Source organism: Olea europaea, chromosome 18 (genome assembly GCF_002742605.1).
Source record: "Olea europaea var. sylvestris chromosome 18, O_europaea_v1, whole genome shotgun sequence".
Lineage (NCBI taxonomy): Eukaryota > Viridiplantae > Streptophyta > Magnoliopsida > Lamiales > Oleaceae > Olea > Olea europaea.
In genome coordinates, this window is record NC_036254.1 from 11,460,465 (window position 1) to 11,482,586 (window position 22,122).

The following is a 22,122-nucleotide window of genomic DNA, read 5'->3' on the forward strand; positions in this document are numbered from 1 at the left end:
TTGCAGTAAAGATCGTATAATTTCAAATTTTGTAAACTGCAAAATAAATGAAGAAGAATAAATAGAAGTAGCTCTTTTTTACCACAATGTTGTTCAACTACGTTGAAAGTGTCACAATGCATTTTAGGTAAGTTCAAAGTGGCACAATACCTTGGCTACAAAATTGCTTGTAAGCAACAATGATCTCCTGGTATTTATAATCATCCTGAAAGGAGGAAGTAATTACTTCATTATCTACCCAACCACCAAATCCAATCTCTAAGTAAATTTGAAAAGCAATTGGTGTGATGGTTGAATATAATAAGTGTACCTTTATCCCCCATTGTACCATAATTACTATGACATTGGCGGAGACTAGAATACTTCAATGATGTGTAAAATTCATGTTATCTGGTTTCTTGCAACAAATTACTTCTCATTTGTCAGCTTGTTAGTTGCACCATGGTTGTAATGCTACAATTTCCCACAAAATAGACTCATTATGTTAACCCACATAAGAACATATGAAGGACAAGGGAATATACATAAACTCATTTGTCAATTAGTTGTACCATGGAAGTCATGACTTTGACACTTTTAATGGATCCTCATCTTAATCCGATATATAGTTTACTAAGGCACTACGACATTCAATCCCGCTATCTACTCGTAAATGGATATTCGTAAAACGTACACATACATAATTTTTTGCGCAATACAATGTACGAGCGTTGACAAAAATTGAATCAAGGCACGAAGTACCGTAAGTACGATTCACATAACATACTAAAGCCGGATAACTTATACAAGTTGTAACACTACAACAATTTCAGCAAAGGTAAACGGTGACACGGCATTCACCACGGGAATTGCAAAATGTGAGGAATGCGTCTAAGTGTCACCATGCTTGCCAACTAGCCTGACTGATATGTAAATTACAAAAATGAATGAAAAAGGCACCAATATCCAGCCAATTAACAAACATCCTTCACCACCTAAATTACGTCAAAAAAATGCAAAAGCATGCTGAACCCCATCGTCATGCTATGTTCGGCAATTTATCCACAGTTACTTCTGTTTTTGCTTTGCGCTCCCCCTCATGTACGGAGTCCTGATAGTAGGTGCCAGACGTCGCAGTCGTGTCGATCACCCTCTTTGTCGTAACTTCCCGTCCTAGTCAGGCTACATTGGCGGGAACTGGAAAAGTTGCAACGTAAGCAAATGAAACGAAAAATAAATTCAATTGTCAAAAAATGATGCAATACCTTGCACTTCATCCGTTGCAGCGAGCACTAGCATGGGGTCATTGTCGGGACATGGCTCAATGTGTACTGTGTCTGTCGAAAACAATAATGAAATATTTTTAGTGTATAACTACCTCTAGGAATTTTCAAATTATGCCAAGTACATGAAACAACAATCTACAAGTTTTCCTCATAAATGACCCACATACCTTGCAGATGTTTGGTTCCAGTAGGTAGCATGTCCTGCTCTTCGTCATGGTCGCCAGGCGATGGGTGGTGGCCCCCTTCGACTACAACAAATAAACAATTGTAAAGTAATCGAATGCCTGAAATAATATTTGTTCAAATCATGAAAAACAATGCAATACGTTGCACTTCTTCGATTGTAGAGGGCTCTAGCATGGGGTGATCTTCCGGGCACGGCTGAATGTGTGTTATGTCTGTTCAGAACAACAACGAAACAGCGAATGGAAAGTGAATTTTAACAATTTTCAAAACTTCCGAAACACATGAAATGATAATTAATCAATTTGCTCAAAAGTAACTGACGTACCTTGCAGACTTTCAGTTCCAGTGGGCAGTGGCATGTCCTGCTCATCCAGGCATGGCTCCATGTGTTCTTCATTAATACACATACCGTCCCCCTCTTGCCTGTCAATCCCCATGTCTTCGTCAATACCGTCAAGCGACGGGTGGTGGCCTACAAAGCCTCCGTAGTCTAAAATGAATGAACAATTATCATACAGAACATGTCAGTGACCAAGGTTAAAGTGAACATTGTCATAAAAAATTGTAGTACGCATATGGTGAAGTACCTGATTGTTTGGGCTCGGGGTCCACATCAGTCACACATGCAGTGGTTGTAGAGTCGGATGCTGGGACGATGGTGGATATGAAGTCCTTCAATTTTTTAAATTCATCGGACACGTACTGCATGATTTCGAGCTTCACAGTGCAGAGCCGCATTTCGAACAGAATTCTTTGATCCAGCAACATGCCCTGAACATCGTCTGTTGTGAGGCTTGATCCAGCTGTTGCAGTTGGTCGGACATGAGAGGTGGACGGTGCCTGTATGGGAGAAGTAGCTCTACGTACGTGGGGGGTGGAAAAAGTCCCCGTCTATCCACTTCGTCGAACTCGATCACCGTCACTATCCCCACTGTCGTGCTCCTCCGAGTCCTCACCTTTAGCCTCTCTGCTCTCATCGGCTCCTGACTCCTCCTCCTCGCCACTGGTCCCCCCACCGTCATGGGCCTCATCAGAAGTCTCATCCTCGGAGGTGCCTTCTTTGGGTGTGCCTATACGCTCTGCTTGGAACTGCGAAGCAACACTGTCCCTGGCAAGGTCATCCAACGAAGGGATAGGATGATCATTGAACAGCACAAGAGTTGCGATATGAGGTTACCCACGCTCGATTTCGGTGGGACTCAGCATCGCGTACACATATAGCTACAACATAAACATATTCGTTACGAAATCACCACATGCTACAATGACGAATGGAAGGAATGAGAACGTAGAAGTAACATAAATTTTTACCTGTACATTCTTGAAGAAAGTGTCGTACGTACGCTGCTGCGGCTATTTTGTTGATGCCGAGCCGAGAAGCCATGGGAAACGTTCACCAAGACGCTGATCGAAGCGATCACCAATTTCAGGCACCGCCACGAACGCCCATATCTGTTATAGTAAAAAATGAATGTGAGTTCACAACGAAACCAACCACGAAATACTTTTGCATTGAAATAATGAGTAGGTAAAATAAAAATACCTGTATGGCAATGGGAAAGCCGTGGACCGTGTAGCTAACCGCCTTCTCCTTCTTTTTCGTCGCATCCAAAAAATTTCTTGCCCAACGGCCCCGAAAGCCCTTTATCAGACGTCCATATGAGATTCTACCCCAAGGATACGAAAAGAACAAGTCTAGATCGCTGACGATCAACAACGTCTCCATATCGATACCAACGTTGTTATCCGGAGCATTGAAGACTCCTTCGATGATCAAAGCGAGGTCGAGCTTGTACCAATCGGCTCGAGGCATTGACGATCGAAGAAATGTCTGCTCGAGTTGGGCGCACGAAATCTTGTCCACATGTTTAAAGTATTTGTCCTTTAGTCTTCTCTTGTCAAGAACTCGGTCCATGACATTGTCATCCGGAAGAAGACCACACCTTAATCCAGTGACGAGGGCGTACTCTTGAATTCCGAACCTGGCGAGGTGGCCTTGCAAATTGAACCACAGTTCGTGCCGCTTATTTGTTTGTATGCAGCAGAATACGAGTTGTTGGATTAATTGGGCAAAGAACTGGAGATCCGAAACCTCGGACAAGAACCCAAGGCATGAGTTGCGAAAGTCTGCCCGCTGTCACTCATCAAAATGTTCGACGACTGTTTTTATATATCGCAGATTGCTTTTCTGCGATACATGGCCTCGCAAGCGTGCATTCTCTGGAACAAGAGGCTCGAAATCCATGTCTACAAAGACAAAATAAGAAATAAATGCGTCAGACCAGAATATAAACTTCCTACCAGCATAGGACCAAAAACCACAAGTATGTTGTGAAGTGCCTTTCAACAGTTCCTCCCGAATGCAATGAGTGCCACCCACAAGCTCAATGCGTGCAAGTGAAAGCAATGTTATGACACAAGTAACATAAATGTTGAAACGGAAGATATGCCCACATCAAACATGATTTCCACCAAATGCATATGAGTACCAACCATATTACTTCAATAAAATAGCCCTAATTCAGCCCACTGAACTTCAGAAGTTGTTGCATGCAAAAAATAAAAGGAATATTGATATCTGAACGCATATTACATAGAAATAACATTTTCTACTGGTAGGGCAGGGCTAGGCAGGCAGGAATTGAACTGTCGGTCCCGACATTTTATCCATCGACGGTTCATCTGTTGAGAATTACTGAGGCTAACTGTCGGGAACGACAGTTGAGCAACAACTATCGATAGATGAACTGTCGGGAAATCTAGTTTTTCTCTTCTTACAAGTATTATTCAAAAGTTTTTCACTCAATATTCGAGCACAACGACACATGAAATCCACAAGGATGCTGTCAAGTGTCTATCGACAGTTCCAACCGAATGTAGCGAGTACCACCCACAACGGATGGATTGCAAGTGAAAGCAAGGTTTTCTCGACATTACACAAGTAACATAAACATTTGAACCGAAGATATGAGTGTCAATCAAGATTTCTACCAAATGCATTCGAGTACCACGCATATAACTTCAAGTCACGGTTTAAGAATGTACTTTTGTGAAATTGAAATGAGAACTGAACTTCAATTTTTCATCTCAAAATTTTCAATTTCTTCACATCATTTTTGTAAACGTCCGTAAAATTCCTTTATTTCGAAATAAATAAGTTCATTCCGCACAAATCACATGTCCAAAAACACAAATTGAGCAAATAAATACAACATATGGATTGTAAGTGAAATCAAGGTTATTTTCACATCAGATAATCAACAAAAACCAATGCAACTAGAATCTCCACATTATGTGTACAGTTAAAAAAGTTTAACAACCTTGATTTACTTGGTGAACGGACTTCTCAACCTATATTTCTTGTGGATTAGCTTCCTCAATTTCTTCATATTAATACTTGAGAATTCTGTTCTATTGTTCAAATAGTGTCATGCTAAGAGATTAATTTATATATATCAAATCAATAAGTTGGTACTTTTTTTTCAAATAATGAAATATCAACACTAATTAAAGATGACTTCAACTAACAAAATTACCCTACCAGCTGCTATTGCATGAGCAAACAATGTAATAAAATGATAAGTCAGTACATTAATGTAGGTGAACTGGTTATGTCATCATATAATTATAATTAAGAAGACTTGGAAATTACAAAAAGTTACAAGTTTTAACCACAAACAATGCATGGCTGTTATCATTTTCAGAGTGGAAGAAAGTGCTATTCTAAAAATATTGAATATAATGATGTTATTTATAGAACAGATTTCAATCATCCTTGTCTTTACACTTTGCAAAGTTGTTCTCAATCATTTTTACTAAATAAAATAAAATGATTACTCAAACTCCATAATGAGAAAGAGTCAAATTCGAAACAACAAGGTTGAAGCCGCAACAATAGTACTAATGTCTGTTTACTTCAATGAAGTAGACTAAGCATAAACACAATCAACAAATTGTTATATGTGTTTACCAATGAGGGATGAAGAGGAACGTGTCGTCATTCCTTAGCTAAACTAGAGAAATGTCAAGTTAAAAACTAAAGAATATATATCTTGCATAAAGAATGCCAGTAATTAGCTATAGAATTTCAAGAATCATCTTCGGTCCAATTTATAATGATCAAGAAATGAAAATACATTTTTACATCCACAGAAAATGTAATAAATGCCACAGTAACATTTAAATCATTCAAAGGAGATACAAAGTATGACAAAATCATTATGCTAATGAGCAGTGATCAATGTAAGCTTCACACTTCATTTTGCAATAAATTGCCAAGAAAAAATAGAAAACAAATTTTGTAGCCAACAATTAAAAATAAACCGAAGTTCATCATATGCTGTCGTCGCATTCAGAACTAATATCAGAAATCAAGAAAAACATTCGAATCGAATGACCTATGTTTTTCATAGAGATTTTCACTTCAAATCACTAATTAATTTGGAGTGCAAAGACACTAAGGGGAAGTAATCTTTATTTTGAATGGACTTCAAAATAATTCTCAAATGTAGCATTCAAGAAAGAACCAAAGTAGGAAATGAAAAATTAAGAAAATAGACATTAATTCACATGTGTAAAAGATTTTTATGATTACTTACAAAATCAACTATTTGATAATAGCTCTTGTAAAGATCAGATCCCAAGTCCTCAAGCACCAAACCATCTTCTTTTTCTTTATTTATAAAGATTCTAATTTTGTAGCCAACAATTAAAAATAAACAGAAGTTCATCATATGTTGTCGTCGCATTCGGAACTAATATCAAAAAATCGAGAAAAACATTCGAATTGAATGACCTATGTTTTTCATATAGATTTCCACTTCAAATAACTAATTAATTTGGAGTGCAAAGACACTAAGGGGAAGTAATCTTTAATTTGAATGGATTTCAAAACAATTCTCGAATGCAGTGTTCAAGAAAGAACCAAAATAGGAAATGAAAAATTAAGAAAATAGACATTAATTCACAGGTGTAAAAGATTTTTATGATTACTTACAAATTCAACTATTAATCAACTATTTGATAATAGCTCTTCTAAAAGATTAGATCCCAAGTCCTCAACCACCAAAACATCTTCTTTTTCTTTATTTATAAAGATTCTGATTTCTGAAATTATTTCTAGTCAAGCCCAATTTTTACAATTTTTTAGTGACAAGAAGATTGCATAATGTAGTGAAAATATGCTAGATTTAAGGGGGAGAACCAGAACCTCCTGCTTTAATTTCCCCAACAGACACTTTTCCAACCCAAAGCTAGCATTTCTTAATTCAAACTCCCAAACAAACACAAACAAAAAGCTTATTCACTTTCCAAAATATGGCATGCAGAAGTAAATCACAGCATGCTAGCCCAAGTTTCAAGAAAGTACAGAGAACGTTTTTGGAATCGAATGATTACCTATTTCTTCTTTTAAATCGACGATTTCCTTCAATTCTCAACGTGGGTTTTCGATGCCTCTTGGGGTGGGTTCTGGGCCTTTTTTTCTCTATAGCAATCCTGTAAATCATAAAGCTCTTGGTGGTTTAGAAATTAAAAATGCAGAAGAAAAAAAAAACCAAAACTTAGGTTTTTAACCTTGCAAATCGTCGGCAGTGGACATTTTCACTTTTTTTGGATGAAAGTCGATAGCTCAGCTTCAAACAATTCGATAGAAAGAGGGGAGGGAATTGAAATTAAACGTCACTCTTTCACAGGGCCAGCCTTGAAAATTTTGAGGTCCTAGGCGACTAATTAATAGGAGGCCCTTAAACATAATTCACCTAGCTAATATGAGGTCTTTGAACGTAAATTATTATTATTATCCACAAGAAGAGCACTACTTAAGAAAAGGGAGAGAAAATATGTCACAAGAGCAAGTTGAGACCGCTTGTCGACAGTTGAAAAAGAACCTTTCATGAAATATCGATTTTTACTACAATTGTGATATCTATACCAGCTAGGCTCAGTTACTTACAAGATCAAAATCCCAATAGGACGCCTATTACAATTATATTAAGGTATGTCTTTAGTCCAGTTTCTCCAAACTCCAAAGACTAGTCAATTCAAGGTTGGAAGAATTATCTTTTTCCAATTGTTTTAATGTGTTTTGGCACTTCAATCCACCACTTGTTGATCCCTAGGAATTCTAGCAATGATATTTCGAAGTTTTATACAAGCCATCATATACAACTAAGGCTAGTGAGGATGGAGAATGTTCTAAACGAAAGGCAAAAAATGAAAATCTCTTAAGTTCATTAATACAGCACTAATATATTCATTACACGGAACTGAAGATTTAATAGGTGCCACTAGCACTCAACAGAGACAAAAACAGAGTAATAAAACCAAAATATAACAAAGAAGAAACTTAAGATTCTAATTTGCACTCTTTATACAACATACATTTTATTGAATTTAAAGCAGTAGAGATTCTCATTTGCATATTCTTTCTCCTACTAACTTGAATTGAAGATGATTAGTATTATGATTAGCTCTAGCTAAGCACAAAAACCATCAAGAATCAAAGAAAATGAGATAACACTAGAGAAGGACAATTGAAATTATCAGAAGAAATAGAGTGGCTTGTAAGAGTCACTTTAAACAACTATACCCACGACTCTTATGTAAGGTTCAATGAATAGAAGTTTCTATTCCTACATTCCACCCCCCAACAAAAAAAAATGAAAAGAAAAGAAAGAAAGAAAGAAAAAAAAAAAAAAAAAGCAATCTCAAAATGGTCAATTCGCTTGCAAACCTAACCAATTAGCATCTTTTGCAATAATTAACCACAGCAAAGAAGGATAGTTTAGCACAAAAATGTAAAAAATTAGAAGACAAAGATGACAGGTTCCCACAAATAACAAGTGCAAAAACCATGGTCAAGTATTCCTTAATCCCACAGCAAAATTCTCTGACTCCGTCAATGCATTTCAAATCTCTAATGAACACAATGCATTTTAAATTAACAAATCAATCATACCTCCATCCACCTACCTAAAATGCCTTTTGCTCACTTCTTGCTCTTTTTCCCTTTATTAAATGCCAATTAGCATATTAATATTTTTAGCACTAGCAGAAACCTATAATTTGTGTAAATCAAAAGAAAAAATGAGCAATTTTCAGGAAAATTTATTATTTTTAAATGGATAGACCCTAGAAATTCAAGTACCCAAATAGAAAATAAAGGGAACATCTATTTGGATTTATTGACGGCACAAATCAGTATCCTAAGCAAACTATTGAAGAAAATGGAAAAGTAACAGACATTCTCTTCTTCTTTTTTCCTTCTTTAACAACCTCTTTTCTTTCGTCTTGACATCCTCCAGTGGCAGGTGTGGTGGCGGCGGCGGTGGTCTCTTCCTTCTTGGAACTCTCCAATGGCTGCGGTGGTTGGCAAAACTGGGGAGTATAAATCAACGCTTCTCTCCCTCTATTTCTAACTAAAACCCATAGGTTTGTTTAAGCATTAGGCGGATTGTGACTGATATGGCCAAATTTTTCTCACGACGCCCCAAAAAAATTGAGGCCCTAGGCGATGGCCTTGTTGGCCTTATGACAGGGCCGGCCCTGCTCTTTCACCACAGACGACGGCACGGGATTGTTGTAGTTTTGTGGACTTCGTCGGCGCTGGACAATAGAAAGGCGGTCGGCGACGACGCTATGGATTTGAAATCAGAGAAACGAGATACACAGTGAGAGAGTTAGGGAGTTAGGGTTAACGGGAGAAGATTAACCCTTAAGGGGAATGATAGATATTTTTCTTCTTTAGGAAACGTGTTCTTGGGTTTTGGTAGGTATTTTTTATTCTTCAGCCTAAATTAGATTGTACAATCTCTTCACTAATCAATTCTCATTTAATTGGGACCTATAGGGCATTTCAAATTACCTAAAGGGGCAAATATGTCAAAAAATAACATTTTTGTAATGTAAAAAAAAGAAGTGACATTTTTGTAAATGTGTTGGAAAAATTTGACATCCTCTGTAATTTCCACATTCTGTTATCTGTCTTGGTGCATCAAGAAAACTTCTCATTGCAGGTGAAGTAATAGTCTCCCCTTCTTTCAGTTATACTTTGAGATAAAAATTAGCTTTGACAAGGAGTTTTCGGGTTAGAGGTATAATATCAGGTGTTTTTCTCCTGGTATTCATTATCGTTGGATTGTACTGCATCACCGAACTGATGAAAAGAAAGAACAGTAAAGTATAGAACAATATTAGTGGATTACAAGGTTCATAGTCCAAGATTTTCTTGTATAGATATTAAGAAAATTACAAATAACCTTTAGGAAATGCTTGTCCAAAGAGGTTATCCAGTGGTAAACAAGATTCTTTCTGTAGAGTTGTGATTCAAATGGATCGAGTAGTAAACATGCCTGTCACGTTCTCCCTCGACGAAATCAACTGACTTTTTCTGCAGTGAACTTGAAAATATATCTCAAACAATGGATTTTACTATTTATTTTCTTGCCTGTTTAGATTATCTTTTCTTCTATTCAATGAGAATACAAAACTTTGTTGCGACCATTCATTTTTCGAAGTAATATCTTTCTGTATATTAACATTGTTGCAAAAACTAATATGCACCATATATTTATGTAATATTTTCTAAGAAAACCTCAACGTCCTCAAAGACGTGTTCCAAGATTGAATAAGCTTTAATAAATCAGTTACTCTGGTAAGTTTCTACATTGTATTCACATTCCAACTGATACAATTATTAGTACTGCGAAAAGACTAAAGAGAAACACTTATTCCATGATCTTCCACTATCTCACGTGGAGCCACGAAAGGCTTTGGTGGCATCTGCAATTCGGAATCGCCTTCAAACATCTCAACAACTTTGTTCATTGCAGGACGATCAGAAGGCTTCATTTGTATACACCATAAAGCTACTAAAATCATCTTCTTTACCATCTTCTTTTCCTTCTCCATGGCGTCTTTTATTTCTATGTCCTTTCCGGTATTAAGTTGCTCATAAACCCACGAAGGGAAGTAAATTTGGCTTACGCTATCAGCAAAGGGGTTCATATTTTTCCTTCTACCTGCCATTTCCATCAACAACATTCCATAACTATAAACATCAGCTTTGTAAGAGATTCCTCCAATATTTTTGTAGAACATCTCTGGCGCCATGTAACCCATTGTCCCTCTTGCTGCAGTCAGTGGTACAATACTGTCATCAGTTGGGTACAATTTTGCAAGGCCAAAGTCCGAAATTTTTGGGTTGAAATTCTCGTCTAAAAGAATATTGTGAGGCTTGATATCGAAATGCAGAATTTGCATTTCACAACCCCGATGTAGATAGTCGATTCCACTAGCCACTCCAAGAGAAATCTCAAACATCTTTTCATAGCTCAAAGAGAGAGCCCTACCTTTTTGAGGACAAATATATTTATCAAGAGACCCTTTAGGCATGAATTCATATACTAAAGCACATTTTGATCCTTCCACGCAGAAACCAATGAGTTGCACCACATTTACATGGTGAATCCGTCCAATTGTGCCAACTTCACTGATAAATTCTTGGTCATTAGCCATAGATTTTCCCATTAACTTCTTAACTGCAACATAAGGACCACTTCGAAGCTTTCCCTTGAACACTGTTCCGTAGGCCCCTTCACCCAATTTGTCCTTGAAGTTGTTTGTCATTTTCTTGATCTCAGAGTAACTGTATTTTATTGGCATCAGGTTATTCTGACTTTGTAAAAAGTCTTCAATTGACTCATCGATTGATAAATGCCGTCTTCCCCATTTATGCACCATTAGTCCAACCAGGAAAGTAAATCCACATAAAAATCTCAGACCTACGATAGCAGCTGCATGAAAAAGAAAAGGAATTATGTTTAAATATCCACTATCCAGATTTCATTTTTAACTGTTGAGCATGAGAATTTATAAACACTCCATTTGTATACACAAATTGTCCGTGTGCCTGTTGTGTAAAAATAAGATGATGGAGTCTCCCTTGTGCATTGCCAGAGGTTGACAAAACAAGAGAAATTTATGCTTAACTATAGAATGAATTCTTAAGAAAATATGGAAACATTTTTTTTCCAGGATGGACCTAACATTCCTATTTGTTATCTGAAAACATAGGTACGGGATTTGAATCTTACCAATTATAATTGCACCAAAAAATCCAATAAAGGCTGTCAAAATAGCAAAACAGAAGAAAAAATGATTTTAGAGGATAAAAATATATGTAAAAATGTTACGGGAAGGCTTACTAATATTAAAAAGCCAGAGTCAAGTATAATCACTCACTCCCATAGTACTGAAACCGACCTGCATGGTGCAAAGTACAAGAAGGGTAAGAAAACTAAAAATCTTCACAGCAGAATAACTTCTAACAAGTAGAAATTGAAAAGCCCAAAAGACAAACAAGTAATCAAGTGATATTTTGAAGATTTAAAAGGCTTGAGGAAATTGGGTTATATGCAAGTCATAATGAATTTTGAGTTTCAGAAATTTTCAGATAAACAATACCAGTTAGTTCCATTCATAATTTGATCATTATATGTTAACCTTTTACTTTATTCTATTTTCAAGAAAATGCTCTTAATCAAGCAAAATATGAATCTTTCTACAGTTTCATGTAATGTATGTCATAAATGACCTCACATAAAAGAAAGCAATAAGAACATATGTTTCTTAATTATATGATTATGAACCATTGGACCAAATGTTAAGCCACGCTTACAATCTGAACTAGTGAAGAAACATAATCATTGATTGTTTATAGAATTGCTCCACATTCAATATAATAAATTAATGAAACATATCATAATAGGTCTGATGGAGGATAATTCTTCACAGAGAATATGGTCAATACAGGAAAAAAAATAGTGATAAAATGTTCAAGATCAAGAAGAATATTTACTCACATCCAAACCCAAGTTCTGATAGTGGAATATCCTCGCTGCAGTAGTGTTTGCAACTGATTTGATTGCCTTCTAAACTGCAAAAGCCATTGCTCTTCTCACATTCATCACAAAGAACACGGAACCACGAAAGCTCAAACCCGTAGGCCAAGCCATCATAAATGCCCATCAAAGAAGAATTATCTCTCATAATCCTATGCGATGAGGCCGGAAACACCCTGTCAACAGTGCAGGAATCCTCCAAATCCGATAGACGAGTATAACCTCCCACTATAACATAACTATAACTTTCTGAAGAGTTGGAGAAAGTGTTACTCCTATTACCACAGAAGGCAGATTTTACATAGATTGAAGAATTTGTAGGAGCTAGACAGTTAATAAAGACGATTGGGATGTTCCAGGATAAAACTTATCAAAAATGGTGCTAGGCCAATCATCATAGTCCGGAGAATAAATTGGACATGAAGAAAGATTGCCCTTTTCTATGCCAGGATCAACTAAGCGTATCGAGAAGTCGCTGTAATCAATTGCTTCGACATGGTATTTTGCAGATTTCAGGTTCAATATGGTTTTATTGTTCTGGCATTCAAGCTCAAAATTGGAGTTGGGATAGCCACAATTCTTTGGGTCACCTTTCAACCGGAAAGGGTAGCTTATGTTTCTTATATGCCCACAAGAGGAGGAGCAAAGTGAAATGAGATTGTTCAGGGCTTTGCAGGTGGTCGTACACAAAAGGAGAATCGATATTTTCGAAATAAGAAACCAAATTCTTGTATTTGACATGCTTAGAGTAATCTTTTAGGATTATGGTCGTAGATTAAACCCTTCAGTCCTCTCGAATTCTTGCAAGTATTTCTCAACTGTTGCTTTCTTGCAGCATTTTCTTCTTATTTATCTACACACACCAAATTGAACAAGCACATATTGCGAACAACTTAAATCACATATTGAAAAAGAATTATAGAATTATTAGTTAAATATGCCAAAATTCCAATTTAGAGACAGTTTTTCCCTATGAGACAGTAATTGTAATTTGATGATTCTTTGGAAACTTGAAAGGTAAATGAAGTTACCTGAAATTTACTGTTCGAGAAGAAAGGGCTACCAGCGGAAAGTTTCTTGAATTTCCGGTGATCAAGTCTCCAGCAAGGAGCTGAATTTGGCAAGAAAGAGATAAGATATAACCATTTCTTCTTTCTAAGATGCTTCTCATTGATTTGATTTGATTTTCTTGGTTGAATGGCTGTTCAGTCTCAAGTGGGATGAGACAAGGTCAACCATCTTAATAGTTCTAAGAGCATGTTTGGCTAAGCTTAAATAAAGTGAAAGTTACAAAAGTAATTATTTTGTTTCCAAATATGTCTTGATTGAAAACGAATATAACTTTTTTCATAGTTTTAACTTTTAAGTAAATAAATTACTTTCTTACCTTCCTCTTGAAAAAAAGTAACCTAATAGGTTTATGTCTTTTGATTAATAAAAGAATTACTTATTTTGCAACCTGTAAACTCACAAGGAAACTACTTCATAAGCTTAGCCAAACATGTTCTTAGCCCTAACATGTGACGTAGGGACAGTACAGGCTGTAGACTAGAGTGGCGGTGTGAAAATGCATACTTGTAAGACCAACTAGATCATAATTTTTCAAAGTCAAATTTCGTTGATAAGAAAGTAGATTGAAATATCTATAATCTAATGAATAAAATCAATCCAACTTGTAAAGAATAGATCTAATACCAGTGGATGAAAGAAAGCAAAACAGCTTGTTCTTTGTTTTTAGAAATTTGTAAGGAAAAAAGAAGATTTATTTATCAGAGATTTCAGCTGATAAATTTGTAAGATAATGATTTTCTTGTTCTATTCAGTATATTTCTTGCAAACAATACTTGTTGCAGCTCAAGATATTTGCCTGCCAACAAGGTGCTTTGATTCCGGCCCTGTTATCCGATTCCCTTTTTGCATAAAAGGCCGACAACCTGAACACTGTGGCTATCCGGGCTTCGATCTTTCTTGCAATCCCATCAACAACATCACGGAGTTTGAGTTCCAATTTCCGGTTAAGGCCTCGACAAACAAAATTGTGATTCCATTATCAGCCAAAGCGTCTGTTCAGGAAATCGATTACAAACTTCAAGTTATACATGTTTCGGTCCTCAATGGATCATGTCTACCGAAACAAGTTCCTGCTTTCGGCTCCCCAGCCTCTGCTTTTGAAATGTTTTATCGGTATAATGTGGAAGCTAGTGGCTATACTCTTTTCAATTGTTCTGCAAAACCAGAGGCTAATTCCTATTCCGGCCCGATCACTTGCCTTGGCAGCTCAAAGTATCAAGTCTATGCCTTCCAATCATTTTATTCGGTTTCAGAATTTTCTCTGTCTAGTTGTGTGAAGATGTACAACATTTCAGATGTCTCGGTAGTAATTTTTCTGGGGCTGCCTGACTATTATACTGATGATACTCAACTGCATTGGTCGACACCATTTTGCGGAAATTGTGAATCAGCGGGAAAACAATGTTGGTTCAAGAACAATGGAACGAATAACGAAACTGAATGTTTTAAGATCCCAAAACAGTTTGAAAATGGCAATGGTACCAGGACTTCTGTCTTCTATATATTTCTGCACTGCAGATTGGGCCTTTCTGCTCTACCATTTATTCCACTACGTATCAAGAATTGCTTTCTTGATTTTGTGGGAATTTAATTGATCCGATAGGCTAAAAAAGTCCATTGTTTTCTCTTGCAGGTGCCTCAAAAAAGAGGGTTATTTTAGGTGTATCGATTGGTTTGTTTTCGTTCGTACTAGTTGTCGTTGCACTGTATGGCTTCTATAGGGTAAAGAAAAGAAATGAGAGAAAGGATTGAACAATTTTTAGAGGATTCTAAAGCTCTTAGGCCTGCTAGATACTCTTATGCTGATATCAAGAAAATCACGAACGGATTTAGGTCCAAACTAGGCAAAGGAGGTTACGGGACAGTGTTCAAAGGGAAGCTCTCGAATGACATTCTTGTAGCTGTAAAGGTTTTGAATAACATCAAAGGAAATGGTGATGAATTTATCAATGAAGTGAGTACAATAGGAAAAATCCACCACGTGAATGTGGTTCGTCTGGTGGGATATTGTGCAGATGGATATAGACGCGCTCTTGTTTACGAATTCTTACCTAATGATTCTCTCAATAAGTTCATATCTTCCGGGAATCAAAGTCACACGCTCGGATGGGAGAAGTTGCACAAAATTGCTCTCGGAATAGCCAAAGGAATCGACTATCTTCACCAAGGCTGCAACCAGAGGATCCTCCATTTCGATATCAAACCTCATAACATCTTGCTAGACCATAACCTCAGTCCCAAAGTCGCTGATTTTGGTTTAGCGAAAATGTGTTCCAAGGACCAAAGCGTAGTAACCATGACTGCTGCCCGCAGGACAATAGGCTACATTGCACCGGAGGTCTTCTCTAGGAACTTTGGGAAAGTGTCCTATAAATCGGACATTTACAGTTTCGGAATGTTGTTACTCGACCTCGTCGGAGGAAGGAAGAACTTCCATGCCAGAGCAACTGACAGTAGTCAAGTTTATTTTCCAGAATGGATGTACAATCAACTAGATAAAGGTGAAGATATAGAAATCCAAATTGAGAGAGAGGAGGATACGAAAATAGCAAAAAGACTAATAATCGTCGGGCTATGGTGTATCCAGTGGTATCCAGCTGATCGACCTTCAATGAAGGTCGTGATTCAAATGCTCGACGGCGAAAACATGCCAGTCATGCCACCAAATCCTTTTGCTGCATCAGAATCTGCAAACATAAACACAACAGCTACAAGTGGAAGCCTATTTAGTGGTGACTTAGATAGCATTTCTGAAACAAATGGGAGCAATAATTTAGTGTCTTCTTGAATTGTAAATTGTATGACAGTATTTGATACTATGTTGTCTCTTAACCGTGGATGTTCTGTTCATGAATTCACTACATTGGAGTTGTGTATTCAATATATTACAATGTATGATCTTCTTATAATTACTGACTATTGATAATTTGAAGTTTCTCTACAACAAGATGTAGAAATTTTTGGAGAAAATTTTTTTCAATACAACACGACGGGCGAGGATTTTAACTATGTTCAAGTCGGGGCTTCACAGGTCGATCAGAGGTTTTTTGAATTCCATAATCCCTGTATTTGTATATGATTCAATTGGTTAAATTAGTTTCTACAATGTAACATATGTCAATTTAACAACGGGTTCCAATTTTACCTCAAAAAAAATACGGCACGGGATTATACCAATTCGAGGGAAAACTTTTGAGAGTTAATAGCTACCAACTCTTTGGAGAGATTTAGACGGTTCAAAACATACAAATTGGTGTGTTAATATTTTGAAGAAATTTGTTAATTATATATTTTTGGATCACTCTAATTCTTTAATTTTGGGATAATTGCAACAGAATCTCCAAATTTTTTAAACAGTAGCTGACTTTTTTCTAACATTTTATTTGTTGCAACAGTCATCCCAAACATTTTAAAACGTTGCATCTGAAGTTCTTTTTGGATGAAATCCGTCCAATTTACCACCTAAAAAAAGTGATTTTGACCCAAAAAATTAATTTTACCACAATTTACTCAATTTTAAAAGGGCATGGTGGTGTTGGCGCCGCCACGTTGGGGCTGATGGTTGTGGCTTATAATAGTGGTGCCGTGTGTCACAAGTGTAATAGACGGCGATGGAAGTGTAATACGAGTTACAGGTTGGAATTCCACCAAATTCAACACTCAAAGAAAAAGGAACCTTGAATTTTCCAAAATTGCTAAATACGAAATTTCACCAAATTGAAAGAAGAAGAAAAAAATTGAGTAGCAGAAACTTCAATTGCAACTAAGTTTGAAGTTCAAAATAGACCCCGATAGTTCATCCTTACACAAAAAAATTCACACCAACGATCTGCACAGAAAAACGTAGAGAGAGAAAATGAAAGTGAAAAAAAGGGAATCTTGAATTTTTGTACGAGTTGATGATGAATTTTGACTTCTTTTGAGTGTTTGATATTTTGTACTTCTAGGTTTTTGTTTCAAAGCGCAACTGGTTTCCAGTTTTTCATATTTTCGATTTCGAAATGGGAAAAATCAATTGTAACTCCTTGTGTACGTGTGCTTCTCATCTCAAGTTAGGGTTTCGGTGTTAGAAATGTGGGGGTAGTTGGGGAAGAAGAAGATAGTTTTTCCATTTTTATTTGTTTTTGATTAATTTATGGAGAAAATATTAAATTACTATTTTGCACTTTTAAAATTGAATAAATTGTGGTCAAAATTAATTTTATGGGTCAAAATCATTTTTTTAGGTCAATTAATGGTAAATTAGACGGATTCCATCCAAAAGGGTTTCAGATACAATGTTTTAAAAGGTTTGGGGTGACAGCTACAACAAATGAAAAGTTAGGGAAAAGTCTACTAATATTTAAAAGGTTTGAAACTTCTGCTGCAATTATTCTTTAATTTTTATTTTCTCTTTCAGAAGTATTGTAGTATAAATATCTCGATATTAAGGTCTAACTCAAATGATAATAACGTAATCTTTCTAGATTAATCATTTGAAATCAAATTTCATTTTGAAAGATTGTGTGAAATTCTAAAAATAAATGATATCAAGTCTACTCGAAGTATTGAGTAACAGGTTCCTTTCGACTGGCCCAACCCATTTATGCACTTTTCAAAAATGAATATAGAAACAATTTAGGGGATACTTTACAAATCCGCAACAAATTATTTTTTTTTTAAAAAAAATAATACTGTTTAACTATTTTTATTATAAAATTTCTGTTTAAATTTTTTTTTAACATTTAATCCCCTGAATAGTGCTATCCTATTTCTTTTAATGTTATATATTTATTAAAATTATATTATTCTACCATAGAAAATTATGAATTATCACAACAATCAACCATATTAAAGGCCAAGTTTCTTTAGGTCAACGGCCAACTCCTTCAACCATATGCCTAAATAGCTGCAAATTAGGGGGTGGCCACTTATCTACGAGATTGATGTAATAAGGTTTGCGCGAAAACATTTACTAAAAAATTTGTAATTATTCAATTATCGAATTATTTTTATTCATATTACTAATTTAACTATAAAAGTGTTGAAGAATTATTTGCCTCATTTGTAGGTGCAGTCCTACGTTTGGGAACATTAACATGCGCATTGACAAAAATAAACTTGAATCTCAGATAACACTGCTTTGTCCTTCCCTAATCACTGACATTGCTCCGCAATCTTAGGGATATTGTTCGTATAAACTTGTATAATCTGTCACCACACGTATTTAATTCCTTTTCGTAGGATTTTCAGTTAGTTTCCATATATTTGATACACAACATTCATTACGTTCAAATGTGAATCTGTACGATACCAAGCCGGATTTGAATAGAACATGGCTTCATATGTGACCTTATCAGCATCATTGATCATCTCTGTAGTCAGGATTCTCTTTTAAGATGACAAAGCCCTCGAGTATGGGGGATAAAGGAACATATCTGCACACCTAAATTTGAATTAGTGTCCGTTCATCATATATACGTAGCAATGGACAGAACATTTCATAGGGGATATTTCTTGCCTCTCAGTTGCCAGCTCTGCTCTTTCACCAGCTGACAGAATAACAGGAGTTGGAAGGGTGCGGAAACCAGTAATGGTCTTGGGACATCCTGCTCGACCAACTACATCAACAGCTTGACCCACACGAACAGGTACTGATACAGGTTTTAGGTCTTCATCCACCGTCATCAACATCCTTGGCTGTAAACGCGGGCATTTTAATAGTAAAGAATCTAAAGATCGTGCAGAAATAAAGAACACGATGCAAGTTGAAATTTACTAAAAAAAACCCAAAGGGCATGTTTGGTAATACAGTGACAAACGAATTGACAGTGCATGAATAAGCTTTTAGCTTCTTTTTTCTTTCTTACTATCAATTACTGTCTAGTCCATTTTACTGTAAATGCCAAAAAGGAAGATTATAGCCTGTATTACGAGAAAGGACGTTAAAGAACAAACCTGTATTGCAAGAACAATGAAGTAGAGAACATAAGGGTACATCCACAAAATGGTATCTCGCAAATCAAGACATGCATGCAGCAAAATTACAAGTCCAGCCAGTGCAGTCCTGTGGGAAGGTAGGGTCAAGGAAAATTGTGGTGCTTAAAAGGTAAAAAAGATGTATGAATTATTTGCCAGCATTACTGCATTAGGGCTCTATCAAAGGAAATCTTCATTTTAATACGGACATTAGAGGACTTAAAAAACAGTCGGTACATAAAAAAACAGTTGGTACACGTTCTTGCCAAGCTAACTATGTGGGCCATATGCCAAAAACAACTATCAGATGCTCCCCAAAAATAATTTAAATAACTTTTAGCAAGTAAAACATCAAAACAAATTCTTATTGCTTAAGCAATGGCATTAGTCCCAAAGAACTATATAAGAGAAGGTCAAAAGTTATAACAAAATTATTAAGTGTGATGTGAGAAATTGAGATAATCACATCAACTTAGTTATACCGAGTCTTGAGCTATTTACTGACTCAATTTAAGACTTTATTTCTACATAAATAATTCTCTCCTGATGAGGTTCAAGACAGTTCCAACACATTTACATCCTTGCATCTGTATTAGAACGTAGTAAAACCATCAATTTCCTAACTACATTAAACTATCAGCGAATGCATTTTCCACCATCATGCCTCAATCTATAATGACAGTTTCTCTTGTAAGGACATGGAATCCTTTAAACACAAAAAGGATTCTGATAAGGCCCCAATAAAATTTACATGTACCAGACGTGCAAAAGCCAAGCAAGCACATGGTGGAGGAGGCTAACGACTGGAAAGCAGGGCAGTAGGAGTTTCTAGAGGAATGCTGAGTCGGGAAAAGAAAAATGGTCATGCTGTTTGTTAGAATTAGTTGGGGAATGGGTTATAAAAAACCTTGTAAGGGGGTAGGAAAAGGCATGAAAGAAATCCAATGAGTAGTAAGACGTGGAGATTTATAATTTCCATCGAGTCATTTGTTCCAGTTATCTTTATTAAGCAATTTTTTTTCACTCTCATCTCGGTATTCTAGGCATAAGACGCTGTTGACACGTCACAACAAAAAGTTGGTCCCAAGGCACTATAGACCGTTTGAGGTAATAGCAAGAGTAGGGAAGATAGCTTATCGTTTGTCACTACCAACTACGGCTCGTGTCCACCCTGTGTTTCATGTTTCGCAGTTGAGAAGGGTAGTGGGCAACGTATCTTCTTCCTTGCCTCCTCAACTATAGGAAGATTGGGAGTTACTTGTGGAACAGGAGATTGTCCTAGGATTCAGACAACCACATCGGGGCCCAACAAATGCGGTGGAAGTCTTGATCCAGTGGAAAGGCATGTCACCTGTGGAAGCTTCGTGGGAACCATTCGACTTGATTAACTAACAGTTTCCTTCTTTCAACCTTGTGGACAAGGTGACTACATCGGGAAGGGTATTTGATAAGCCCCCAATCAAATTTACATATACCAGACGTGCAAAAGCCAAGCAAGCACATGGTGGAGGCGACTAACGACTGGACAGCAGGGCGGTAGGAGTTTTCAGAAGAATGCCGAGGCAGGAAAAAAAAATGGTTATGCTGTTTGTCAGAGTTAGTTAGGGAATGGGTTATAAATAAACTTGTAGGGGGATAGGAAAAGGCATGAAAGAAATCCAATGAGTAGTAAGACGTGGAGATTTATAATTTCCATCGAGTCATTTGTTCCAGTTATCTTTATTAAGCAATTTTTTTTCACTCTCATCTCGGTATTCTAGGCATAAGACGCTGTTGACACGTCACAACAAAAAGTTGGTCCCAAGGCACTATAGACCGTTTGAGGTAATAGCAAGAGTAGGGAAGATAGCTTATCGTTTGTCACTACCAACTACGGCTCGTGTCCACCCTGTGTTTCATGTTTCGCAGTTGAGAAGGGTAGTGGGCAACGTATCTTCTTCCTTGCCTCCTCAACTATAGGAAGATTGGGAGTTACTTGTGGAACAGGAGATTGTCCTAGGATTCAGACAACCACATCGGGGCCCAACAAATGCGGTGGAAGTCTTGATCCAGTGGAAAGGCATGTCACCTGTGGAAGCTTCGTGGGAACCATTCGACTTGATTAACTAACAGTTTCCTTCTTTCAACCTTGTGGACAAGGTGACTACATCGGGAAGGGTATTTGATAAGCCCCCAATCAAATTTACATATACCAGACGTGCAAAAGCCAAGCAAGCACATGGTGGAGGCGAGGGGAGAGTTTCTCATTGGAACGATGTGCGAAAGATTTAAGGCGGTATGGTCGCATCTCTAAGTAGACCAATTCCCCAATATCAAAATCCACAACCCTCCTATGCTGATCAACTGAAGCCTTCATCTTTTGTTGAGCACTCTGTAGATGCATTTTTAATTCCTCTAGTAACTGGTCACGTTCCAGCAGCTGGTGGTCAAGTGAAGATACTACCGTTGACCCTTTTTAAAGTGGCTAATAGGGGATGGGTCCCGTCCATATAGGATACGGAATGGAGTTGACTGTGCAGACACGTGGTAAGAAGTGTTATAAGATAATTCAACCGAAACCAGTCTTTAGGCCTGCCTGAAGTGAAGCATCGAAGATAAGTCTCAATGCTCATGTTAAGCACCTCCGTCTGGTCATCGGTCTGTGGGTCGTAGGCTGAGCTGAGCCTCAATTTAGTACCTTGCAACCGAAAGAGTTCACTCCAAAATTTGCTAACAAACACTTTGTCACGATGCGGTATGCT

General features: G+C 36.9%; 4 protein-coding genes across 9 annotated transcripts in view; 1 reads left to right on the plus strand and 3 right to left on the minus strand.

Annotated features, from left to right (window-relative positions):
- Positions 1–2,804: 2,804 nt before the first annotated feature.
- Positions 2,805–5,670, minus strand: LOC111366736. Its single transcript, XM_022987435.1, has 5 exons — positions 5,596–5,670; positions 5,114–5,174; positions 3,649–3,698; positions 2,995–3,585; positions 2,805–2,903 (listed from the first exon to the last, which is right to left on the minus strand). The coding sequence occupies exons 1-5, from the start codon at positions 5,668–5,670 to the stop codon at positions 2,805–2,807; spliced, it is 876 nt and encodes a 291-aa protein (XP_022843203.1).
- Positions 5,671–10,051: 4,381 nt separating this feature from the next.
- On the minus strand, positions 10,052–13,458 carry LOC111367451 (rust resistance kinase Lr10-like). Of its 2 annotated transcripts, none has more exons than XM_022988331.1 (5): positions 13,384–13,458; positions 12,314–13,205; positions 11,694–11,714; positions 11,546–11,578; positions 10,052–11,233 (listed from the first exon to the last, which is right to left on the minus strand). In XM_022988331.1, exons 2-5 carry the CDS (start codon positions 12,498–12,500, stop codon positions 10,164–10,166), a joined length of 1,311 nt encoding a protein of 436 aa, XP_022844099.1. In that variant the 5' UTR covers positions 12,501–13,205; positions 13,384–13,458; the 3' UTR covers positions 10,052–10,163. The 2 variants fall into 2 exon arrangements, with proteins under 2 accessions (XP_022844099.1, XP_022844098.1); XM_022988330.1 differs by having other exon boundaries at positions 10,052–11,245.
- A 1,249-nt stretch (positions 13,459–14,707) lies between these two features.
- LOC111367452 (rust resistance kinase Lr10-like) lies at positions 14,708–16,351 on the plus strand. Its single transcript, XM_022988333.1, has 2 exons — positions 14,708–14,901; positions 15,057–16,351. Exon 2 carries the CDS (start codon positions 15,159–15,161, stop codon positions 16,209–16,211), a length of 1,053 nt encoding a protein of 350 aa, XP_022844101.1. The 5' UTR covers positions 14,708–14,901; positions 15,057–15,158; the 3' UTR covers positions 16,212–16,351.
- Positions 16,352–18,508: 2,157 nt separating this feature from the next.
- LOC111367453 (26S proteasome non-ATPase regulatory subunit 2 homolog A-like) overlaps positions 18,509–22,122 on the minus strand; it is a 36,204-nt gene continuing 32,590 nt past the window's right edge. For 3 of the 5 annotated variants that reach the window (XR_002697824.1, XM_022988335.1, XM_022988334.1), the window contains 3 exons: positions 19,361–19,469; positions 18,924–19,102; positions 18,509–18,840 (listed from right to left, as the gene is read on the minus strand). Coding sequence is in view for 2 of the 5 variants with exons in the window: in XM_022988335.1 (XP_022844103.1) it covers positions 18,765–18,840; positions 18,924–19,102; positions 19,361–19,469 (364 nt within the window). In the remaining 3 variants the exon portion in view is untranslated. Of the gene's footprint in view, positions 18,841–18,923; positions 19,103–19,360; positions 19,470–22,122 lie in introns of those variants that run through there. The other 2 variants (XR_002697823.1, XM_022988336.1) reach the window with 2 other exon arrangements.

Coding starts and splice junctions, on each gene's coding strand:
- LOC111366736 (XM_022987435.1), bottom strand. CDS start 5,670: ATGATTTTGTCATACTTTGTATCTCCTTTGAATGATTTAAATGTTACT. Junction 5,175..5,595: donor TTATTACATTTTCTGTGGAT/GTAAAAATGTAT, acceptor CAATATTTTTAG/AATAGCACTTTCTTCCACTC. Junction 3,699..5,113: donor ATTGTTTGTGGTTAAAACTT/GTAACTTTTTGT, acceptor TTGTCTTTGTAG/ACATGGATTTCGAGCCTCTT.
- LOC111367451 (XM_022988330.1), bottom strand. CDS start 12,500: ATGAGAGATAATTCTTCTTTGATGGGCATTTATGATGGCTTGGCCTAC. Junction 11,715..12,313: donor ATCAGAACTTGGGTTTGGAT/GTGAGTAAATAT, acceptor TGCACCATGCAG/GTCGGTTTCAGTACTATGGG. Junction 11,246..11,545: donor TTTTGGTGCAATTATAATTG/GTAAGATTCAAA, acceptor TTTTTCATGCAG/CTGCTATCGTAGGTCTGAGA.
- LOC111367452 (XM_022988333.1), top strand. CDS start 15,159: ATGAGAGAAAGGATTGAACAATTTTTAGAGGATTCTAAAGCTCTTAGG.